Source organism: Abrus precatorius, unplaced genomic scaffold, assembly GCF_003935025.1.
Source record: "Abrus precatorius isolate BTA unplaced genomic scaffold, Abrus_2018 Scaffold11, whole genome shotgun sequence".
NCBI classification, from domain to species: Eukaryota; Viridiplantae; Streptophyta; class Magnoliopsida; order Fabales; family Fabaceae; genus Abrus; species Abrus precatorius.
Genome location: NW_020874303.1, coordinates 26,870,903 through 26,891,311, shown reverse-complemented (window position 1 = coordinate 26,891,311; position 20,409 = coordinate 26,870,903). Strand labels below are relative to the sequence as shown.

Sequence of the window (20,409 nt, the reverse complement as noted above, 5' to 3'; positions counted from 1 at the left end):
TTGCTAACTGAGCCAATAATAATCGGATTAAATTTAGTTTCACTTGTTAAGGAATCAAATTCTTTTCTTTTTTAAGTTTTGGCTCATGACAAGTGTCAAGGGCTTTTGTAAATCAGGTCAGATTAGGGTTAGATGTTTTGATAAATTAATAATTAAGAATTTCATTCATTACTTAATTTTCTCCAAGGTTGGCCCATTATATATGTATTAACGTGTTATATTAGTCTATATCAAGCCATTTATCAGCTAATTATCTAACCACATGAAAGGCCGAGTTTCACTTATTTAACAAATAAACAATTTTTTGAGCCATAAATTGTTAATAGATGCACAAGAAGTAATTCAACACATTCTTAACTCTAATTGCAAACAAGGAATAACGAATCATTTTTGCAAACGTGCAGCACAAACGTGTGTTTGATTTCGCATCTAGAAAGTTTTAACTGGTTAGAGAAAGATGGTTCTTTATACATACATACATAATCCATCGCTCAACAAGCATGGCAAAAAGAAAAAGGAAGTGAAGGAAAGAAAGAAAAAAGGGAAGCCTAGCCATTATCTGCTTGAACATTCTGAATTATGGTTTGAATTGAAACTGAAAAGTACATTATGGGTCCAACAAATCATGTCGTGTATGACTAGCTCGCATTTAGATGAGTAACTCTCAAGAGTGAACACCAAGATAAACTCGTAAGACATTGATTCATATATTGTATAAAACCAAAAGGCTAGAGGGGTTTGTTCTTAATATTCGTCTTCGATGGAGTCAAATGGTCCCCAGTTTCAATTGTCTAATGAAATGTGGGAAATGAAAGTTAGTTGATGATTATAAAAGTAGGATTTAGCCATTGTAAAAAGTGATAAATTAATTTGTTTTTGGAAACTCACAACTAACAATAGGAGAAAAGAAGATGCCAATAGTGTCTTCAAAAGTAAGCATGTATATTTAGGATTATTAGCTGCATTAACAATTACAAACCAATATCCTCTGAAAGTGCAAAATTACCAAACTATTCTGCAACTCCATTTGCTTTCTGACGTGCATGGGAAATGAATATTGGTTTCCTCCAGGAGTTCAATACTTGTGGCATGCAACCTTATTTCTATCGAAATTTTTTTAAATACGCTTTCAAGAGATTTTTCACGCCTGTGGTTATTTTATCATACATGTTTTATATATCTATGTTACACTAAGTTGTGATTCAATACTTTTAGTGTTTTTCTCATAATTTATTATAGTTTGCTTTTGTTTATTTAATAAGTGATGTTTATTAAATGGAAAAACAGCTACTGACAAGAACACGACTTATGTGTAATGTAATAAGTATTTTTAAATTTTATTGTGAATTTAATTTTTTCATAATTTATACAATAAAGATAATATGAATTATCAAGATAAAACTCTAAGATTGTTTTTGAATAAGTTATTTTAAAATTATTATAATCCATCTATTTTGATATTAAAAAAAATGTAATTTTAAAATAGTATAGAATTTTAATTACATAATTTTTATATATGTCAAATAAAATTTTTAATAACTTGTCTTTAGAAAAATTTAAATTTTTTTATTATACTTAATTTTTTATATTTATCATTTATAACTTCATTTATATTTTGACTTTGACTCTACACATCACTTTTACTGTCATTTTTTACATATCTAAAATTTTTGGTCCAAACATAAATTTAATTTAAAGAAAAGCCTTATATATTATATTTAACTTTTGCCGTTTAATTTTTAATTTATCCGGTTTAAATTTTTAATATCACAAAAATAATTTTCTTGATTTAAACCTGACAATTAACTTTAAATTACAACAAGTTATTGATTGGACCGTATCTCTAACTGTAAAACACCTCAAAGTTGGGAGAGGGAGGGTAGGTTTTCATAAGAACAACACCACCCATAATAACAATGGTTTAAAAATATAAGTGATTTCTTTACGGAAAATATTGTTTATTTTTAGGTTAAATCATATTATAGTAATAAAAGACAATCATAAATATATATTTATGTACAATGTTAATGACTTTCTCAGAATATATACGTATAATCCAAGCAGCATAGGAAAATTCTTTGAAACTATTGTAATTAAACTATGTAAGTGGCATAACTCTCCAATGAATCAGAACCCTCTTGATACGAAGGCGAAGTGCCACGTTGATTGATTAATAGTAATCGTGTCATTATTAGTGAATTAATAGTGATTGGATCAATTACGTTAACAGGTGGCACGCACCCGTTGGGTGTTTAAACTAAAACTGTCGTGCTGGCACTCGGAACCCAACATCATTACCCTCTTTAATGTACACTTGTCTTAATAAAAAGCAAAAAAGAAACACTAAATGTGACACAGTACTATAAAAGAAAAGACAAGAACGAGAGAAAAATAGAAAAAGAAAAAGAAAATAATAAAAGAAGATAAAGTGAGAGTGCGAGACACTGAGATGCCAAATGCTCCGAAGAGAAATAAGCGAAGCGAAGCAAAGCAATACTAAAAAACCCGGGTTCGGTGGGTCAAATCACCCACTCGTTCCTCTGCTCTCATATACAAATTACAAAGCTACCAAGAGTAGTGTTATTCACCTCCTTCTCTCTCTTTAGTCTTTTCTCTTTCCCTCTTCAATGCTTTCTCATTCACTCTCTCAACATGCTTTGCTTAGATCCAGGTATGTAGACTGTAGTTTATTCTCAATCTCTACTTCTTTTGCATTCCTTTAACCACGTTTAGTCTCGTTTGCCTCCATTCAGGTTGAAGCTTTTGTGGGTTTTTGTTTTTACCTTAGCATTAACCGAGGAGTCTTCGTTTTTCTTACCCTCTTTGTTTATTCTTGTAAAGTTTCGTTTTTTACTCCGAAAGTGATAAACGAATAGTAGTTTGGTTGGTGAAAGAGGTGTCTAAGACGTAGTTAAGAGCAGGGTCTGGCTTATTGGAAAATCCCGGGAACAAGGTTTGATTTTTCGGTTGCCTGTTCAACTTTTAATGGGGAACAAAGATGGGTTTTGTGTCAGTGGAGTGGAGGAATAAGGCATGTCTGTATTCTCTGCTGGAGTCTATGACTTTTACTTCTATCCCTCGATACTCCTCTTGTTGAGGTTCTGCCTTTTTTTTTTTTAATGGTTTTTTTTATCCCATTTCCCCCTTTTTATTGCATTTTGGCGTGCATTATTCATCACTAATATTGATAGTAAGTTGTTTATCATGAAAAGATAGCGAGACGCTTTTGTTCATTGCATTGTTCAGCTTGTCTTTGTGGTGTCTACGTTTTGTTTCAGAGATGAGATTAATGAAAATTGTAATTTGGCCATATATTTTACCCCTTTTATTTATTCTCTTTTTTATTTTTTAATTATGATTTGTGATTTGCATGGCAGGACTTTGGTAGACAGTGTTATCTGTGGACAGAAAATGTTGTGTATGAGAGATGTGTATTGATAACAGTTTGGCTGCATAGTTGAATTAGTACGCTTCAAGGAGAATTTTGCTACTTGTAAAATGGTGTTTAAAGTATGATATAAGGTTAAAAAAATCTGAAGTAATGGAAGAAATACAGTCTCAATCAGATAATTATAGATCTTCATCATCGTCCGCGAGCAGCCCGGCAAGTAGGGTGCCATCGAGTAACTTTTTCTACCTTCGGAAACCTGGTTCACTGAGGCAGCCAATCTCTTTTGAGGATTCTCCTGAGTGGGAAGACACTGATATTGATGTTAGAGTTGAGGAAGGAGGTGACTCTATTAATGTTGCAACAACACCAGCTTCTCCCTCCCTCTCAAAGCTCAACAGCGGGTCCCTGCCATCTCCACGACTACCAGAGGGCACAGTTATTCCACGGAAAATTGCTGGGGCTTCTGTGGCCTGGAAAGATTTGACTGTTACAATAAAGGGGAAAAGGAAGTACTCTGATAAGGTCATTAAGAGTTCAACTGGTTATGCATTACCAGGGACCATGACTGTAATTATGGGACCTGCTAAATCAGGGAAATCTACCTTATTACGGGCCATTGCAGGTCTTGAAGCATGCTTCCTTCATCCTTTCTTAATAAGCATTTCATAATCTTCCCATGTATATTTGAATAGTAAATGCTAAAATGGGATTTTCTCTTTACCTCAGGAAGACTGCATCCTTCAGCCAGGATGTATGGTGAAGTGTTTGTGAACGGGGCAAAATCCCACATGCCCTATGGGTCATATGTGAGTTCAGTATCCAATTGACTGCTTACCATTTGAATCTCCATTGTGTTTATAGTGGTCAATCTGTTTGAAACTTATCTTCCTATCCATCATAACCATGCTTTTATATAGTATTGATTATAAGGTGAGAATCTTTATTGAATAATGGATGTGTAATTTTAAAAGTATCTTTGCAATAGCTATAGTTGTATTTCAAAGATTAGCATTTTCAATTTCTAAAGTTTACATCAAGTATTGGTTATTTGCACTTACTCAACTACAGAAGTTTATTTGCATATGTACTAAGATTTGGTTTTTGAAGTTGGATTCACTAGGCGAGTACATTATGCTAGATGACCGTGACTTCTTTACCATATTGATAGCTTTTGTTAAGTTCTAGGTTGCACCACTTATATATGTATATTGAATTCTGTTTCTTAATTTGCAGGGTTACGTGGAGAGAGAAACCACTCTGATTGGATCACTCACTGTGAGGGAGTTCCTTTATTATTCAGCCCTTCTTCAACTTCCTGGTTTCTTCTGTCAGAAAAAAAGTGTGGTGGAGGATGCTATACACGCAATGTCTCTAGGCGATCATGCAAATAAACTTATTGGTGGACATTGTTATATGAAGGGACTTCCTAGTGGGGAAAGAAGGCTTGTTAGCATTGCCAGGGAGCTTGTGATGAGACCACGCATTTTATTTATAGATGAACCTCTTTATCAGTTGGACAGGTTTATTTTTAAATTCTTTTAATGCCTTTTATTGTAATATTTGTCTATCAGTTGCTTGATTTTGGTCCATATTTTTGAGACATTTTGTTTACACTCTTTTTTCTATTTATCTATTTTTCTTCAGTGTGTCGGCACTTTTAATGATGGTTACATTGAAGAGACTTGCAAGCACTGGCTATACACTTATCCTAACTATCTATCAGAGCAGCACAGAAGTCTTTGGCCTTTTTGACCGAATATGTCTACTTTCAAATGGAAATACCCTCTTTTTTGGTGAAACATTAGCTTGCTTGCAGGTACGTCTTCTATGCCTTCTCAAATATTGACCATGAAATTTGATTAAGTATGAGTTAAGTAATCCTATTTCGTCATGAATGAATAATTTTAAGGGGCATTAGTTTTAATTTTTTTATGCTTCATAGGGATGCTATTTTAATATTTGCTAATGAAAAGTGATCCAAGATGAGTGCTGCAAGATCGTCAAGAAGTTCCTTTTTCGCCTCTGTTGGTAAATGGAATACATATCTTATTACTGACTTCTGTCATTTTATGTTGATGAAGCACTTCTCAAATGCTGGATTCCCTTGCCCAATCATGCAAAGTCCTTCTGATCACTTTCTACGTGCAATTAATACAGATTTTGACAGGATAATTGCAATGTGTAAAAACTGGCAGGTAGCTGTTTGTTGTGGAGTGATGATTGATGTTCTCAATGCATTTTGAACGTCACCTATTAGACTTTTAATGATACTTTAATTAAAATTATCATTATTATAGGATGACAATGGGGATTTTTCTTCTGTGAACATGGACACTGCTGTTGCTATACGTACACTTGAAGCAACTTATAAGTCATCTGCAGATGCAGCTGCCGTTGAAACTATGTTTCTAAAACTCACTGAGAAGGTATATTATAAGTGCTGAAATAGAGACATCAATAGCTTCTTAAATTATACAAGTTAGATCTTCTGTTAATGTGGACTGGGGTTTACCATAATCCCCTTCCTTCCCAAATAGCATATTATGTATTGCCAACATATACTTTTCAAGACACTATTTTCTCTTATCGTTTGAACAAATGAGATTAGCAGTATTTTGAAACTTGAAAGTTTCTGTTTCAATTAATTGTGGAAAGCCTATTACAATGAGTACAAGGTTTACGATTTAGCAGATCATTCTCCTATCATCTTAAGATAAGCATGCTATAGACAAGTATTATTTGGTTTGGAACTAATGGATAAGAAAACTGTAGTCCAATTTAGGGACATTACAGATATTTAAATTTTTATGAGAAATTTGTAATCTGGGATGTTTTGCATATGCTAAAGGGTAATTAGAGATAATAGAGGGTGTTTCATGAAACTGTTAGAATATATTAGAGTCTTATCATATCTTAGACTATCGTAAATCATCCTTTAGGCTTAGTTTCCCAATTTCTTTATTATCTCTTAGATTGGTTATCATATTTTCTCATTTTTTCATTATTTTCCCCCCTAATTAGTTAGGATGGTGATTAGTATAAATAAGGGTTTGTGCTCTGGTATTTATAAACATATTGAGCACATCGATTTGTTATAATACACCTCAGGTAATATTAATTTGTTATTTCATTCTCGTCTGTCTTTCTCTATAGTTAAATCCTCATAATTTCAACAAAACCCATTTAAAAGGACTTGTACTGACAGATGATTTAATCTTGTTGGTGAAATGACTTTCTTATTAATCTTGTTGAAGTATGGGATGTGCGCTTCTCATGATAGGCTCCTTAGAAATTTGTTTCTGGCTTTATTTTTCTCTTCTGCATTTAAAAAGGAAGTTACTGTTGGTTGTTAAGCTCTGTAGTCTTTTTTAAGCATGCTTGATTTTGCAGGAAGGTCCAGCTCTCAAAAGCAAGGGTAAAGCTAGTAATGCTACTCGGATAGCAGTTTTGACATGGAGATCTTTATTAGTTGTGTCAAGGGAATGGAAATATTACTGGCTGCATCTTATTCTTTACATGCTTCTCACGCTGTGTATTGGTACTGTGTTTTCTGGTCTGGGGCATTCTCTGTCTTCTGTTGTGGTGAGTCTTGACGTGACAATTGCATTTTATCTTTCATTGTGCATCTCTTAGAGTTTATATCTGCATTTATATATGTCAACAGTTCAGGATATAGTTATAATAGGCAGGAATTGAATTTTAACATCTCTTACATTGCAGACAAGAGTAGCAGCAATTTTTGTATTTGTATCGTTCTGTTCCCTTCTAAGCATTGCTAGGGTGCCTGCACTTATGAAGGAAATCAAGGTAATTTGTGCTTGTTTCATACTAGTTTGCTTTGATGTGCTTGATATGTGCATATAATTAAGTGTCCATTTGGCAAGTCTTTTTAAGTTGTTTGCATTGCCTTTTTTTTTTTTTTGTATGGTGTATTGGTCTACACAGACCTCAACTGCATAACAGATTAATTTATTCTATGATTTAGCTTTAGTAACTCGTGAGAAGTTTATCCATAACTTATAAGCATTGAAATATGGGTCACACTTATTTTCCTAACAATAGTGAAAGTTTTATAATGTCATGGTAAACTCTAGAAACGATGTATTGTTAGCATTGTTAATGTACTAGATCATTAACCGTGTAGTAACTGTTTGACTATGAAATGTTGTATTGACAGATTGCACTATTAGTATTATTATGGTTAGTTGTACTCCCTCCATCTCATGTTATTTGTCATTTTGAGAGTTTTGAGTTGTCTCAATATTTGTCACTATACATGCTGCATTTCATGGATTCACTACAGTTTCTTTCTATAATCCCAAAAAGGTTGATGGAGTCAAGTGATTTGCTCTTTTGCAGATATATTCCTGTGAAGAATCAAACCAGCACTCCAGTACATTAGTATTTTTACTTGCACAGCTCCTGTCCAGCATCCCATTTCTTTTTCTCATCTCCATTTCATCAAGTCTAGTCTTCTACTTCCTCGTAGGGCTGGAAGATCAATTCAGCCTGCTAATGTACTTTGTGCTGAATTTTTTCATGACTCTGTTACTGAATGAAGGAATTATGCTAGTTGTGGCTACTTTGTGGCAAGATGTATTTTGGAGTGTCTTGACACTGTTATGTGTACATGTGAGTTCTATTGTCCATTTAGTTTAGATGCAAAATATTAACCAAAGTTGCATGCTGCTCAACTGCTCTACTGGTCTATATTTTCACTTAAAAGCCATGATTAAGAGCTTAGGTGTTTGCTGAGCTAGACAGTGACGCATTTGCATGCCATTTCAGGTTGTCATGATGCTTTCAGCTGGCTATTTTAGAATTCGAAATTCATTGCCTGGACCATTTTGGATGTATCCGATGTCCTATATAGCCTTTCATACATATTCTATTCAGGTAAGAGATGTGTGTTTGTATCTTCTGGTCACAGACTATGACTTGTATGTTTGTTTTTTATTTTTGTTGGGATTTAATTTCCAAAACTAGGAGGGTCAAGCGTTTGTAAATGATTCAATCTTTTTCCCTAGATGGGTATTTATTAGAGCATTTACTTGTCTTAAACTCGTAGGGGCTATTGGAGAATGAATACCTAGGCACTTCCTTTGCAGTGGGGCAGGTAAGGACCATATCTGGCTTTCAAGCTCTCCAAAGTGTGTACAATATATCCCCCGACAGTAATTCCAAGTGGAAAAATTTGTTGGTTTTGTTTCTTATGGCAATTGGTTATCGTATTTTTGTGTTCATTTTATTATTTTTCTTCACGGGGAGAAAAATATCCCTCCTCAAAAGTTTGAAGTGTAATAGGGATACAACAGATTCAAGTTGATGGGAACGTTGTTCGGCCTTTCACATTGTATAATTCCTTTTGATCGAGTTTTTTTCAGCTCTACTTTTGTGAATTTATCTTTGACTAATGAAAGAGCAAATATGAGATTATGGCTTTGTCTTGTCTCTCTCATATGCCTTGGTCAATACTTGATGTGTATTAGCAGTGATTACACAAGGCCTTGATAATAATGATTCTTCTTTGCTTATGGCTTTTAACCCTCCCTCTTGAGATTTTTAACTACATATTATTATATGTGCTAACCATACGAGTTCATATGATTTAATCTGAGTATTATACTATTACTGATTTCACTCACGCTGACAGCTAACGCCAATAGTTCCGAAAGCTAGATTTTTGTTGTCGTAAATAATTGAATTTTGACGTATGCATTAAAATTTGGGGTGCAGGTGCGATATTGATGTATGGGGCACGCCCCTCTATATATTTTGTCCTTTTGTTCCGTCCACGTTTCGTTCTTGCAACGTGTTACCTATGTGTGGTTTCTAACGTTGGCGTTGTGGCAATTTCTCGTAACATGCAATTTTTAGGTCACGTGGAAATTTAAAGGGTGAAATAATGTTTGTTTATTATTTAAAAATATATTTTGGAGTGAGATTTAAAAGAAGAGAAAATGTAATAAGTTTTAAAAATATATTAATCAAAGTATAAAAGACCATGATAATAGCGGAGTGGGTCAAGGTTGTAAGAGCCTAAGCAATTTAGGGCCTGGAAAAGCCCACTACGACTCAAGACATCATCAACCCAAAGCTGATAACTAGTTTGACGAAAAAAATAAAAGGGCGATTAATGGCAGCACACGGGAAAAGTCGAAGCGGATTCTCAAGTCAAAGTCTAATTGTTCGTAATTGTAAATTAGAAATGTAATGTATCTAATGTAACATTGAAAATTAGAAAGTTAGTTGATCTTAACTGGTGATTAATGAATGAATTAATAATGTTTGAAGGCCGCGTAACTTGACGGCGACAACAGAGTTTGGAGAGATGAGAAAGGAATAGGAAACATTGTCTTCCGTAATTCCTTTCCTTTTCCTCTCTTTCCTCTATGTGTGTGTGTGTGTGATCTAATGGTTTCCCTCTTCCCGCGTAAAACCGAATTGTGGTGTCGTTGTTGTTCCATGACGACGTCGTTTTTGAACGGGGAAAGAGCGGTGGTGCTCTTGTTCATCTCCACGATCCTCTTCTCCCTCCCTCTCTCTCTCCTCTTCCATGGCGTCTCTCTCTCTCTTCTCACCCTCGCCTCCTTCTTTCTCGAGATTTCCTTCGACAATTCGAATTCTCCTTCTCTTTTTCGCACCAGGTACTCTCTCTCTCTCTCTCTTCGTTGATCCATTCATCGCTTGATTTTAATTCCCTTTCAGACCGGGTGCTTCCTCGGGTATTCTTCTCGGCGCCGTCACTCTCCCTTCTCTTCTTCTCTCTAAATTGGTGCAGTTATCGCGGGGACTCTCGCTCGCTCAACTTCAACTTCAAGGTCTTTTCATTCTAGTTCCTTTATCGCTGTTGCTTCTTTTCATGTTTTTTTTTTTTTTTAATTTCTTAGGAGTTACGATTTGCAATTTCGTGATGTGTATAATTTGAATTTATAGAGATTCAATATCTGACATTGCAATACTGGGCCACATCTGCCAGCGCCTGCAGCGTTGTTTTGTTCCTCGCCTTTGCTCAACGGCGTTCTCCTTTAACCCCTTCTCATTGGGTTGTAAGGTTTAGCTTGTGTTCCATTTTCTTTCAAGCTCTTGTCAGTGTTGCTGCCCTAGCTACAACTTCTCAAATTGGTAAGTGTTTGTTGGGAGTGTTTTTTGAACTGGTGAATGAAATATTGCTGTTGTATTATATAGGTTAGGAATGTGACTTCTGCTTAAGCATTCGTTGCTGCTTCTTTCGCAGGCTTGCATCCGGCACTGAAGCTTTCTTGGGTCTTTTGTCATGGATTGGCATCTGTGATTCTAATTTGGCATTTCCTCAGAACTTTTCCATCTTGTGCTTCCATTGGTGAGTATGTCTTATTTATACTCATGGTCTTATTTAGTCACCTATTCAAAAAAGAAATGCTTGGAATTGATCTCTTTTTGTAGTTCATGGATTCTTTCCTTTAACTATCGAAAATAATAAACCAGGTTATTGCAATTGTTTTGTTTGTCTTTTGATCAATACAGCTGTGTTCATTTTTCACCCTTATCTGAAATATGTATAAATGCTGCATCACTGCACCTAGATGATTGTATCTCAGCATAATTGCATCACTGGTTGGGAGGGGGGTCGTTAATTTGTCTGCCCTCTTAATAATCATATTTTCCCCTCTGATTCCAGGGGAAGCATTTTTGGTGACTGCTGGTATTGTTCTCTATTTTGGTGACATGCTGTTGCTTACTATTAAAAAGGTTAGTGCTTCTTAACATGATATTGTTTCTAGATGACCTGTATATTTATATATTTAATCGGTGATTACATTGTTTGAACAGCTATGTGGACTATTGGTGTCAACAAAATTGGTTACTGCAGAACATGAACTAAGGCGAAGTGAGATAAGCATTATAATTCAGGTATTGGTTCTGAAGTCATGATTTTATTATATTAATGGTATAGCTAGATTGGTTAAAGTTGTCTACTTTCTTGCAGGGGCTTGTGCTTGGTCTTTTGCTGTATCCAGTAGCTTTGAAATATATTCTCCAAATATGGGAGTGGTCAATAAATACAGCTTCTGCTGAAGGAAGAAGATACACTGAAGTTGGGAGATCTATTATCTTTATTGCTTCCCTTGGATTTGTCCTGATTGTGATTGTACCATCATGGATGCAGTTTGTGCAGGAATTTCACGTGCACCCTTTTTTCTGGTATCACATCAATATTTGATATAGGTGGATTATTTTGTTAGCTGCCTGTTATTGATGTGTTCAGATGTCATCTGATATAAAATGGAAGTGATAATAATAGGTTGCTTGGAAAGTAGTTTATTAGCAATAAATTGAGAAGGATATAGTGTATGTCTAGCTGGAAGCTCTTATGCATGCTTACATGTTATATGATAACTTAAGAAGGCAATGTAAGCTACTAATTCCACCAGAAACTGTGGAATGAAGAAAGTTGATATATTATTTGATTCCACTGCATTCACATTCATTTGCAGAGTTAAGCCATGCATTTCCACCTTTCATGGACTATGGTGTTTCCGTAAATGCGATTATAACAAACATCTTAACTCAATTATCCAAATAATATGGTTTATGTTGGCCATAGAAGCACCCTATGTTTTATGCCTTCCTATGTCATGAATCCAATACAAATTGTATGTAACATATAGAATTTAGTGTTAGCATAAACTCAATCTGATTCGACTATGTTTAGAGGCCCAAACAGTTCAGTTGTTGAGTGATGTGGACGCATTTTAAAATACAATTCTGACTATGATGGTAGTTTTAGGTTCAAATTACTGTGGCACATAATTGTTTTCTCACTTTATTATGATACCAGCTATTTTGTTAGATTACTATATTCTCACTTTTGAAACATCTCATTGCAGGGTACTTTCCTTTGTTTTCTCGGAGCCATCCAAAAGACTGTCTTTATGTATCTATTGGGTGTGTATAATTTGTGTTTCGGTCTTGCGATTCTATAACATCTCCAAGAAGAGTAAGATTGAGAGGATTCTTTTGCGGAAATACTACCATCTTATGGCTGTCTCAATGTTTTTACCTGCCCTTATCTTCCAGGTAATTTGGAACTAAATAGTTGTAAGCTACTACATAAAAGGGATTCTTCAACTTGGAATCCATTATTCATTTTCTTTTTCATAAAACCCCAGTGCCTTGTTTTTACCATACTTGCAAGTAAGGGAAAAAATGTACCAACTCTCCCTAGACCTTTACCTCATTTTGAAATAGCCACCCGTAACTTTCAAATCTGGATGAAAGGCTTTTAACTAAATGAAGCTTGTAAATAGATTCTTCCATATCTAAGTTAAACAAAAGCCATTCATTTATATGACTTCTGCATATAAATTAATACATATTATAAACTCTAATTTTCCCACATTATTTTTTGAATTAAAATGTTTTCCTCATTTTTTTTAATTTTTGGTAATTTTAATATTTTTTGCAAATAAAAAGAAGTCAATTTTCTTTTTTTCTTTCTTTTTATTAAATAATATGGACGAATTAGAGATTGTAATAAGTATTAATCATCGAATGCTAGTCATGTGATAACTAATATTAAGTAATGATAGCAACATACTTCCCACTATTAGTTAAAATTTATTAAAAATTACAAAAATCATGTGGGTCTCATTCTTTCTCACTTCTAAATTAATGTTTCTCTTTCATATTTTTTTAGTTTTCAATAAATTTTACCAATAGTGAAGAGTGTGTTACTAGCATTCCGCAACTAATATTAGCTTAATTAGTGGATAAAAGGATATATTAGCAAGTTTTGGAAAATTTAAGGACCTATGGTATCTTCATTTTTATTTTTTTTTGTTCACACTATATTTTAGTGTTAGTTATCATTTTATGATTAAGAATATGAAAGGAAAAAGAATGATAATTCCATGTGTTTACAAACATTTATATATTTTTTTTTCTTTACACCTGCATTGTACAGGCCACCACCAGTTTGGATATAAATTTTGGGTTGGTCATTGGTACTATTGTCTGTATATTATAATACTGACTATTCTGTTTCTTTCAGCCAAAATTTCTTGATCTAGCCTTTGGTGCGGCTTTGGCAGTTTTCTTGACATTAGAAATTATTCGAGTAAGTATCTTGAAATGCATTCAACTTAGCACTAGCAGTAATGATGACATATTTTGAAAAGGATGCTGTTTTCATTGTTTATTGTTGATAATCTCAATAGTGAGGAAGGAATCAAAATCTGAATTCAGATACTTCAAATTTGAAGAAGTGCTATAAAAGAACACCCCACCATTTAAGGAATATCTTTATTTGTGTGTCTCATGAAATGTATGTGCAATGGTCATTGTTGTGATAACAGAAGGGAAGGGGAAAGGGGTACGGATATGTAATTAGCAGACATTCTGCAGGAACAAATTCTCAAAAATGTCTTCAACATCAGAGTTCTGGATTCAAGAATATTTGTTTAATTATTTACAAATTATGACTATATATGGATTTGATTATTTAAACTTATGAAAAGGAAAGGATTGTGTCATGTTGCCAAAAGAACAGTACAATCTTATTCTTCATTGGAATCATCGCAACTATTGATGGCACATAAAGCACATTATTTCTCGCTCTGTGCTAACCTGTGCTAATACCAATGTCGTTAGTATCTTACAGTTTGCGATATATGTGCAATTAGATACAAACTGCTCTCTCAGCGATGCAAATTGCACTGCAAATTGGAAGTGGAGTTGAATCACAACCTGTATCGCTGGAATTGCACATGACTAATTTTACTAGTGGGGTGCACAAGAAAATGGGTCAGGTTGTATGCAACCCAGTGTGAAAAAACCCCTAAAAAATACCTTTTCTTAATTATTTCTTTTTGTGATTTGAGAGACAAACAGCTGAATCTTAAACCCCCCGCCCTCCCCTTCCTATATCCAGACCAAATATTATACAAAAGGAACCTTATTTTTCAGTTTCTCCACTTTCTACCTGTTACCCCACACAACACATGCTTTGTTTACCCTGTTTCTCATACTATTTCATTGCTTTTGCCTGGTTGGCTGCTCCCCCACATTTTGCTGCTGATTGCTGACTGTCTCTTACCCCACACAACACAAACTTTGTGCTGCCTTCTTTTTATTGCTCTCTTATTTCTCTTAATACTTAATATTGTTTGCCGGTTCCTGCCTTAGTCTAGTATTTCTATATTTTGTTGCTTTCTGTGTGCTGTGTTGTGCTCTTTAATGGGTTATTTTGAAGTGTATACGACACTTTATTAGCTATACAGTGAACTATTTGACTTTAAAATCCTGATATACAGATGTTTCTATATGTTGAAATGGGCTTAATTTATGCATTTTAACTAATGATCATGAATTTGTGCTTTCATATTACTCCGTTAGCTATATATGTTATTTTTAATTATTGATCATGAATCTTATGATTCATGTTTAGGAAAGTAAGCCTTCTTATTCTCAATTTGAATATTGATTTGATAACCGCTGATACTAAATAGCTAGAAAATTTGGAATGTGTCTACTTTGACAGCTGAGTCCTTTTCTTCCTTTCATTATCCCAATGCCAAAATTCTGATACTATTTCCCATAAATTGTCTATTATTTTTCTCAAGTGATTCAATGTAGGCTGATTGGTATACAACTCTTTTATTTAAATAAGTAGATAGATAGATATTTCTTGGTTTTGCTAATATATTAACATGTTTGGCCTAGGTTTGGAGAATCTGGCCTTTGGGACAACCAATAAATCAATTTATGAATGCATTCACTGATCACCGTGACTCTGATCTTCTCATTGTTAGGTATCATGCCCATTTCCATTATAGTTCAAATTGTAGAGCTTACTATTTATGATGCATAAGATCTACATTTAGTTCCCTTTCACAACTGTATCTTCTTTGTGCAGCCATTTCTCACTTTTACTGGGATGTGCACTTCCAATTTGGATGTCTTCTGGGTACAATGATCGACCTCTTGCTCCTTTTGCAGGAATTTTGAGTCTAGGAATTGGAGACACAATGGTAAGTTTTTTTTTGTTGCACTCCCATGAACTTCGGGGGCATTGCAAGTGAACCAAAATGAACTTCTAAATTAAAACATTGTCAAAAGGTGAATTTTATCATCTATTAAAAGGGAAAAAAGTGAATTTGTATCATCCTGCATGAGGTCAAATGCGATACATAAATCTAACTGTTTTGAATCATTCAGAAATGTTTAAACCATAAATGCATGAACCTGAATCAATCTGAAATTTTGATGCTGTGATTCTGATAATTTTGGAACAAAGAAGTTATACTACCGTTTTTGGGAACCATGATTTTTCATGAATAACTAATTACGAATTTATATTTTTGAGAAATTAGAATAATTGCAATGATTGTACAAACAGTTTTCCATTGTAAATGTAGGCAGATTGTTTTCTAGCACGACTGAAGAAAAGCATTAAAAATGTATTTTTCTAATAATGGTTGATTTTCTATATAGTTCGTAGTTGTTCTTTAGTCCCCTGCTATATATTAGTTTTGAGTTCGTATTGTTAAGTCTCGTGAAGCCAATCAAATCTTCTCACAAACCCACGTGTTTTCTTATATTTTAACACGTCCTTAACTTTCATATTAATCAAAATAAAATTGTTATTAATTGTCATTTTAGATAATTATTCAATCAAACAATATTATTAATTTCTTTAATTGATGCTTAAATTTCTTCTATTAATCAATATTAAACAAAACGGAATATTTTTAAATTATATTAAATTAATTTTTGACATATTATATTATTTTTTGAAAATTTTCAAAATTAATTGTTTCAATATTTATATTTTTAATAATTTAATTTTTATCTTTTACTAAAGTACCTGTACAATGTGAGATGATAGTAATTTATTCTCTTTAATTTGTTTAGGCATCAATGGTCGGGCACAAGTATGGTGTTTTGAGGTGGAGTAAAACTGGCAGTAAGTATTTTCATTATTAGTGATTTTTATTGGAGTCTTCCGTTGCAAGATGTGAATGTGTATAGCTTTCTCATTTGCCAGAGAAAACAGTTGAAGGTACTGCAGCTGGTATAACTTCCGTACTTGCTGCTTGCTCTTTACTCCTTCCGCTTTTAGCATCGACGGGATACATTCTCACTCAGGTGATTCTCTCTCTCTCTCTCTCTTGTATGTGTTCATGTTAAGGGGGACAGGGTGGGTTCGGTTAAGTGTGGATGTAAACTCATTGGTAATTAAGTTGATGACCTTTTAAGTGTTAGAAGGAACTTGAGTTGCCTGCATAATTTCCTGGAACCATCTAATTCACATGGTTTTTTTCTTGATAGAGGTATCTCAATTCAGTACTTTGGGTCTAATGTCACTCTTAGCATAGACAAGGTCCCACACCATTCTGGTTTCACGTGGACCTTCATATAAAGCCCAAAGCTTTATATAGGCCGTTTTGATACGGCTGGCCCCTAACAATTTCTTGCATCGAGTTAGGAACCTTGTGAACGAGCATTGTTCTCTTAGATTCATGCATATAAACCAATTTCTGGATATGGAGTTAGGTCAGAATTCAGATACCATGTATAGTATGCCTTAAGAGAGTACTTGCTCTCATTTTCCCAAACCCTATCTTTTTCTCACCCATGTGCAAGCCTAGCCCCACTTAAGAAACGACTATCCTCTTCGTTTCAATTTCTCCTAGATCCTCCCTCCTCAAAAGGGAGGGAAAGGAATGGAAAAGCTACGCCTATTGTGGCAAATTGCAAATTTCAAGGACAGTAAGGTGTAGTTTCATCTTTTAGTGCCTCGTTGAATAGGAAAAAAGTAAGGAAATTGTCGTTTATCGTTTAGGAAATGAAATGAATAAAGCTAAATGAGAGAAGCCTGCTATTCCAGAATACTTGTTCTTTTGAATTATTGAGTTTTTCTTTTGATGTATTTGTTACCAACATTTTGCAGCATTGGTTCTCTCTACTTCTAGCTGTGACTGTAAGTGGTTTGTTGGAGGCCTACACTGCACAACTTGACAACGCATTCATACCACTGTTTTTCTATAGTCTTCTCTGTTTGTAGGCGCAGCTTTTCCTCTTCCAAAACGAAGTTACCTTGATTGAGGAACGACGGGTGCAAATACGTGGCCTCTCTGGGCACATCGTTTTTGCAGAGGTCAGATAACTATTAACCAACGCAATTATACGTGACAATTTAGGGTTGATCTACATAGTTAGGATTGTATCTCTACAGAAATGATAGGTATACGAGTGTCCATTGTATGTATGCAGGAGTGACACTTTCCCATTTTTATGAAATCAAAGATTTGTGAGGCGAGATAAGAGAGATTGTAAAGAAATTTTTAATATCTGTCATTTTTCACACTTATACACTGTCTTTCGTTTTTGCGAACACGTTGCATGTCGGGTGGAGCCACGCACATACCAATCGTTTGCTAGAGTCACAGTCGAAACTGTTGACGCTTGAAAATTTGCCATTTAGCGCTCGATTTCTTCACGTTTAATCCATGAGTTATTATTATTATTATTATTTTGAGTCACAATGTTAATTATGGTTGAATGACAATTAAAAACAGTTAAATAATTTTAATTATAATTCGGTTTGAATTTAAATTAAGAATTTCAAATTTATGTTCGAACATTTGAGAAACTGAGATATAAAATTATAATTTTAAATTGTATTGAGATTTATGTTTCCTGAATATTTGACAAAAATATCTTAAAAAGATCAAATTTAAATTATTGTAAATATAGTTTTCAGTACAGCTCGAGTTGTCGGATTACATGGATGTAATACGTCACGTTATCATCGGTACTTGTCCACTGTGCATACGAAGGAAACATACCTGCCGAAGGGACTGCTGTTCTTCCGTTCAAAAAACAAAGCCTGTCCCCTTTAATTGGCATTTTATACGTGTACGGTATATTTTAAAGGAAGATGTTATCCGTAAAATTTGGATTACGTACACTTTAATGCTTGAACTTTAGAAAATATATGCTTCAACCCTTGTTATTATTACTTTCGTAGTTACATTATTACTTTGTTGATATTGTCAATGTAACATAAATGGTATTGTACAAAAATTTGCCTTGTTTCATTTAACACTTTCAGTGTATTAAACACCTTATAATACAGAGTTGTTTGCATTTTGTATCAGCCATTAAATAATAAATAGAACTAAATTTTATGTTCTGGCTCATTATACTGTGTTATTTAGGTTGTGTTATCTCTCAGTGTGCATCAAATACATCCCAAGTATTTGTTAAGGATAATCTCAATGGCCATTAACAACACATAATAAATATAAGAAAATAAAAAAAATTATTATGAAAGATAACCCATAATTATTTAGTGGGGTACATCACGAGGATTTACTGAGAACAAAATGCACTTGATAAATAATCAACCATTTATTTCTTTTATAGTAACATTGTTCATATAATAATGAGACATGTAAGTAAAACAAGGGAGTTCAAATCTCACATTTATTCCTTTTTTTTTTTTCAATTTCTTTTCTTGTCCTACCCCATTTGGGTTCTCTTATGAGCTCTTCTTATAATTTACTTCAGGTGAGTTATAGTTTCAATTTTAAAAAAAAGTAAAATATCTGTAAGAATAATTACTTAATTCGGTATTGAACAGTAAGTATTAATCATTAAAGTTACTATAGTAATAATTTTTTAGGAAACATTATGTATTAGTATACATCTAGTTATTTTTATCCAGCAGTTGACACTCAATAAAATATTTGCCCGCTAGATTTGATTGCATATTTCTTGACAGAGGTGTAGTGAAACAAAATATCTCTTGGACAGCTAGAGTTGCATATTTATCCAAACGGGAGCTTCTGCTAATCATCTTCCCAGTTATTGGCTTAAAACGATTGAGACTATTTTGTGCTGTTTCTTGTGTATATCTGAGTGAGAGTGACTAATTAGGTCTCAATTGCTCAACGTGGGGTATCCAACAGTTGTACACATGTACGTCATTGTGGGCATGGAACGTGTTAAACAAACCAAAAAATTATTATCAGTTTTTGGGTGCCATGTTTTGGTGATTGCATGACAATGGACCCCCAAAAGGAACTTCTGCTCGGACAAGAGTGCGATAAGTCCGACCAAATTAGATTTTTGAAAGATTTAGGAATTGTTTGTTTTAATTAATTAATTTTAATTCAGGTAAGGAGTTAAATCAGTTCAAAATTCAACGAACTCAATTGTAATTACGTACAAATTGATCCCTTGGAACTTGATCCAACCATGATATCATGGAATGATGGAAAAGAAAATGTTAAATGATGCGACATAAATTTTTTAAATAACACAAATAAGATTTATTTTCTTTTTATTTGTATATAGCTAATTTGAATAATATATGTGTCTTAATTAAATAGATTCGAGCTTTGCATGATTAATTGTTATTTTGTTTTGGAATCTTTATACTCACATTTGAGATTCAGATTGAGAGATGTGTTCTTACGGTTTTTCACTTGTTCTGATTCACTTCCCTACCGTCATTTGTGATTAGTCATACCCATCGTTCTCTTGTCGTCCAATCATTCTTGGACTCACATCCCACTGTTTTCTTTTGTGTTGTTCTTCACCCTTCTTACCGGCCACCAATGATTTCTCCTTCGTCGTTGCTTTACATGTGGTTTGCTGGCCACTGTTTCATTAACTAGTGTCTTTCTCGCATTTTCACTTCTATGTATTAATATAATTCTCATTCAAACACCCAGATCAGTTAAGGTGAAGTTATTTTGATATAAACAGTGGTCTCTAATTTAAATTATTATCTAATTGTGTTATATCTTAAGAGAAAAATTTATATTTCATAATAATGTTATTTGACTTAAATAATATTGTCTAATGTGAAAAGTACTTGTGATTTAAATAAAAAATATATCAATATAATTTAAAAATTATGATGAGTTACCCGTTAATTAAAATGAGTTAAGTCATAAAGAGTAAGAAGTATAGTTAAATATTTAATGATTAAGTGTCCATTTAATTTATAATTGCAAATTTAAATT

General features: G+C 33.7%; 2 protein-coding genes across 4 annotated transcripts; both read left to right on the top strand.

The window, feature by feature from the left end:
- Positions 1 to 2,424: 2,424 nt before the first annotated feature.
- LOC113854650 (ABC transporter G family member 3) lies at positions 2,425 to 8,921 on the top strand. 2 transcript variants are annotated; one of them, XM_027485789.1, is made up of 12 exons: positions 2,425 to 2,671; positions 3,378 to 4,013; positions 4,118 to 4,197; positions 4,625 to 4,911; positions 5,036 to 5,207; positions 5,473 to 5,586; positions 5,689 to 5,817; positions 6,782 to 6,973; positions 7,112 to 7,198; positions 7,751 to 8,023; positions 8,180 to 8,287; positions 8,460 to 8,921. In XM_027485789.1, exons 2-12 carry the CDS (start codon positions 3,542 to 3,544, stop codon positions 8,715 to 8,717), a joined length of 2,172 nt encoding a protein of 723 aa, XP_027341590.1. In that variant the 5' UTR covers positions 2,425 to 2,671; positions 3,378 to 3,541; the 3' UTR covers positions 8,718 to 8,921. The 2 variants fall into 2 exon arrangements, with proteins under 2 accessions (XP_027341590.1, XP_027341591.1); XM_027485790.1 differs by lacking the exon at positions 2,425 to 2,671 and having other exon boundaries at positions 3,333 to 4,013; positions 8,460 to 8,730.
- Positions 8,922 to 9,695: 774 nt separating this feature from the next.
- On the top strand, positions 9,696 to 17,764 carry LOC113854667 (dolichol kinase EVAN). 2 transcript variants are annotated; one of them, XM_027485809.1, is made up of 14 exons: positions 9,696 to 10,038; positions 10,100 to 10,212; positions 10,328 to 10,516; positions 10,629 to 10,733; positions 11,052 to 11,122; positions 11,204 to 11,284; positions 11,361 to 11,575; positions 12,262 to 12,451; positions 13,425 to 13,490; positions 15,095 to 15,183; positions 15,288 to 15,402; positions 16,286 to 16,337; positions 16,419 to 16,519; positions 17,325 to 17,764. In XM_027485809.1, the coding sequence occupies exons 1-14, from the start codon at positions 9,806 to 9,808 to the stop codon at positions 17,436 to 17,438; spliced, it is 1,734 nt and encodes a 577-aa protein (XP_027341610.1). In that variant the 5' UTR covers positions 9,696 to 9,805; the 3' UTR covers positions 17,439 to 17,764. The 2 variants fall into 2 exon arrangements, with proteins under 2 accessions (XP_027341610.1, XP_027341611.1); XM_027485810.1 differs by lacking the exon at positions 10,629 to 10,733 and having other exon boundaries at positions 9,728 to 10,038; positions 17,325 to 17,629.
- The last annotated feature ends 2,645 nt before the right edge of the window (positions 17,765 to 20,409 follow it).

Bases quoted from the DNA above. Each gene is read 5' to 3' on its own strand.
- LOC113854667 (XM_027485809.1), top strand. From the start codon at position 9,806: ATGGTTTCCCTCTTCCCGCGTAAAACCGAATTGTGGTGTCGTTGTTGT. The intron at 10,734-11,051 runs GTGAGTATGTCT...CTCTGATTCCAG, and splicing joins TCCATCTTGTGCTTCCATTG to GGGAAGCATTTTTGGTGACT. The intron at 11,285-11,360 runs GTATTGGTTCTG...ACTTTCTTGCAG, and splicing joins AGATAAGCATTATAATTCAG to GGGCTTGTGCTTGGTCTTTT.
- LOC113854650 (XM_027485789.1), top strand. From the start codon at position 3,542: ATGGAAGAAATACAGTCTCAATCAGATAATTATAGATCTTCATCATCG. The intron at 4,912-5,035 runs GTTTATTTTTAA...ATTTTTCTTCAG, and splicing joins CCTCTTTATCAGTTGGACAG to TGTGTCGGCACTTTTAATGA. The intron at 7,199-7,750 runs GTAATTTGTGCT...GCTCTTTTGCAG, and splicing joins CACTTATGAAGGAAATCAAG to ATATATTCCTGTGAAGAATC.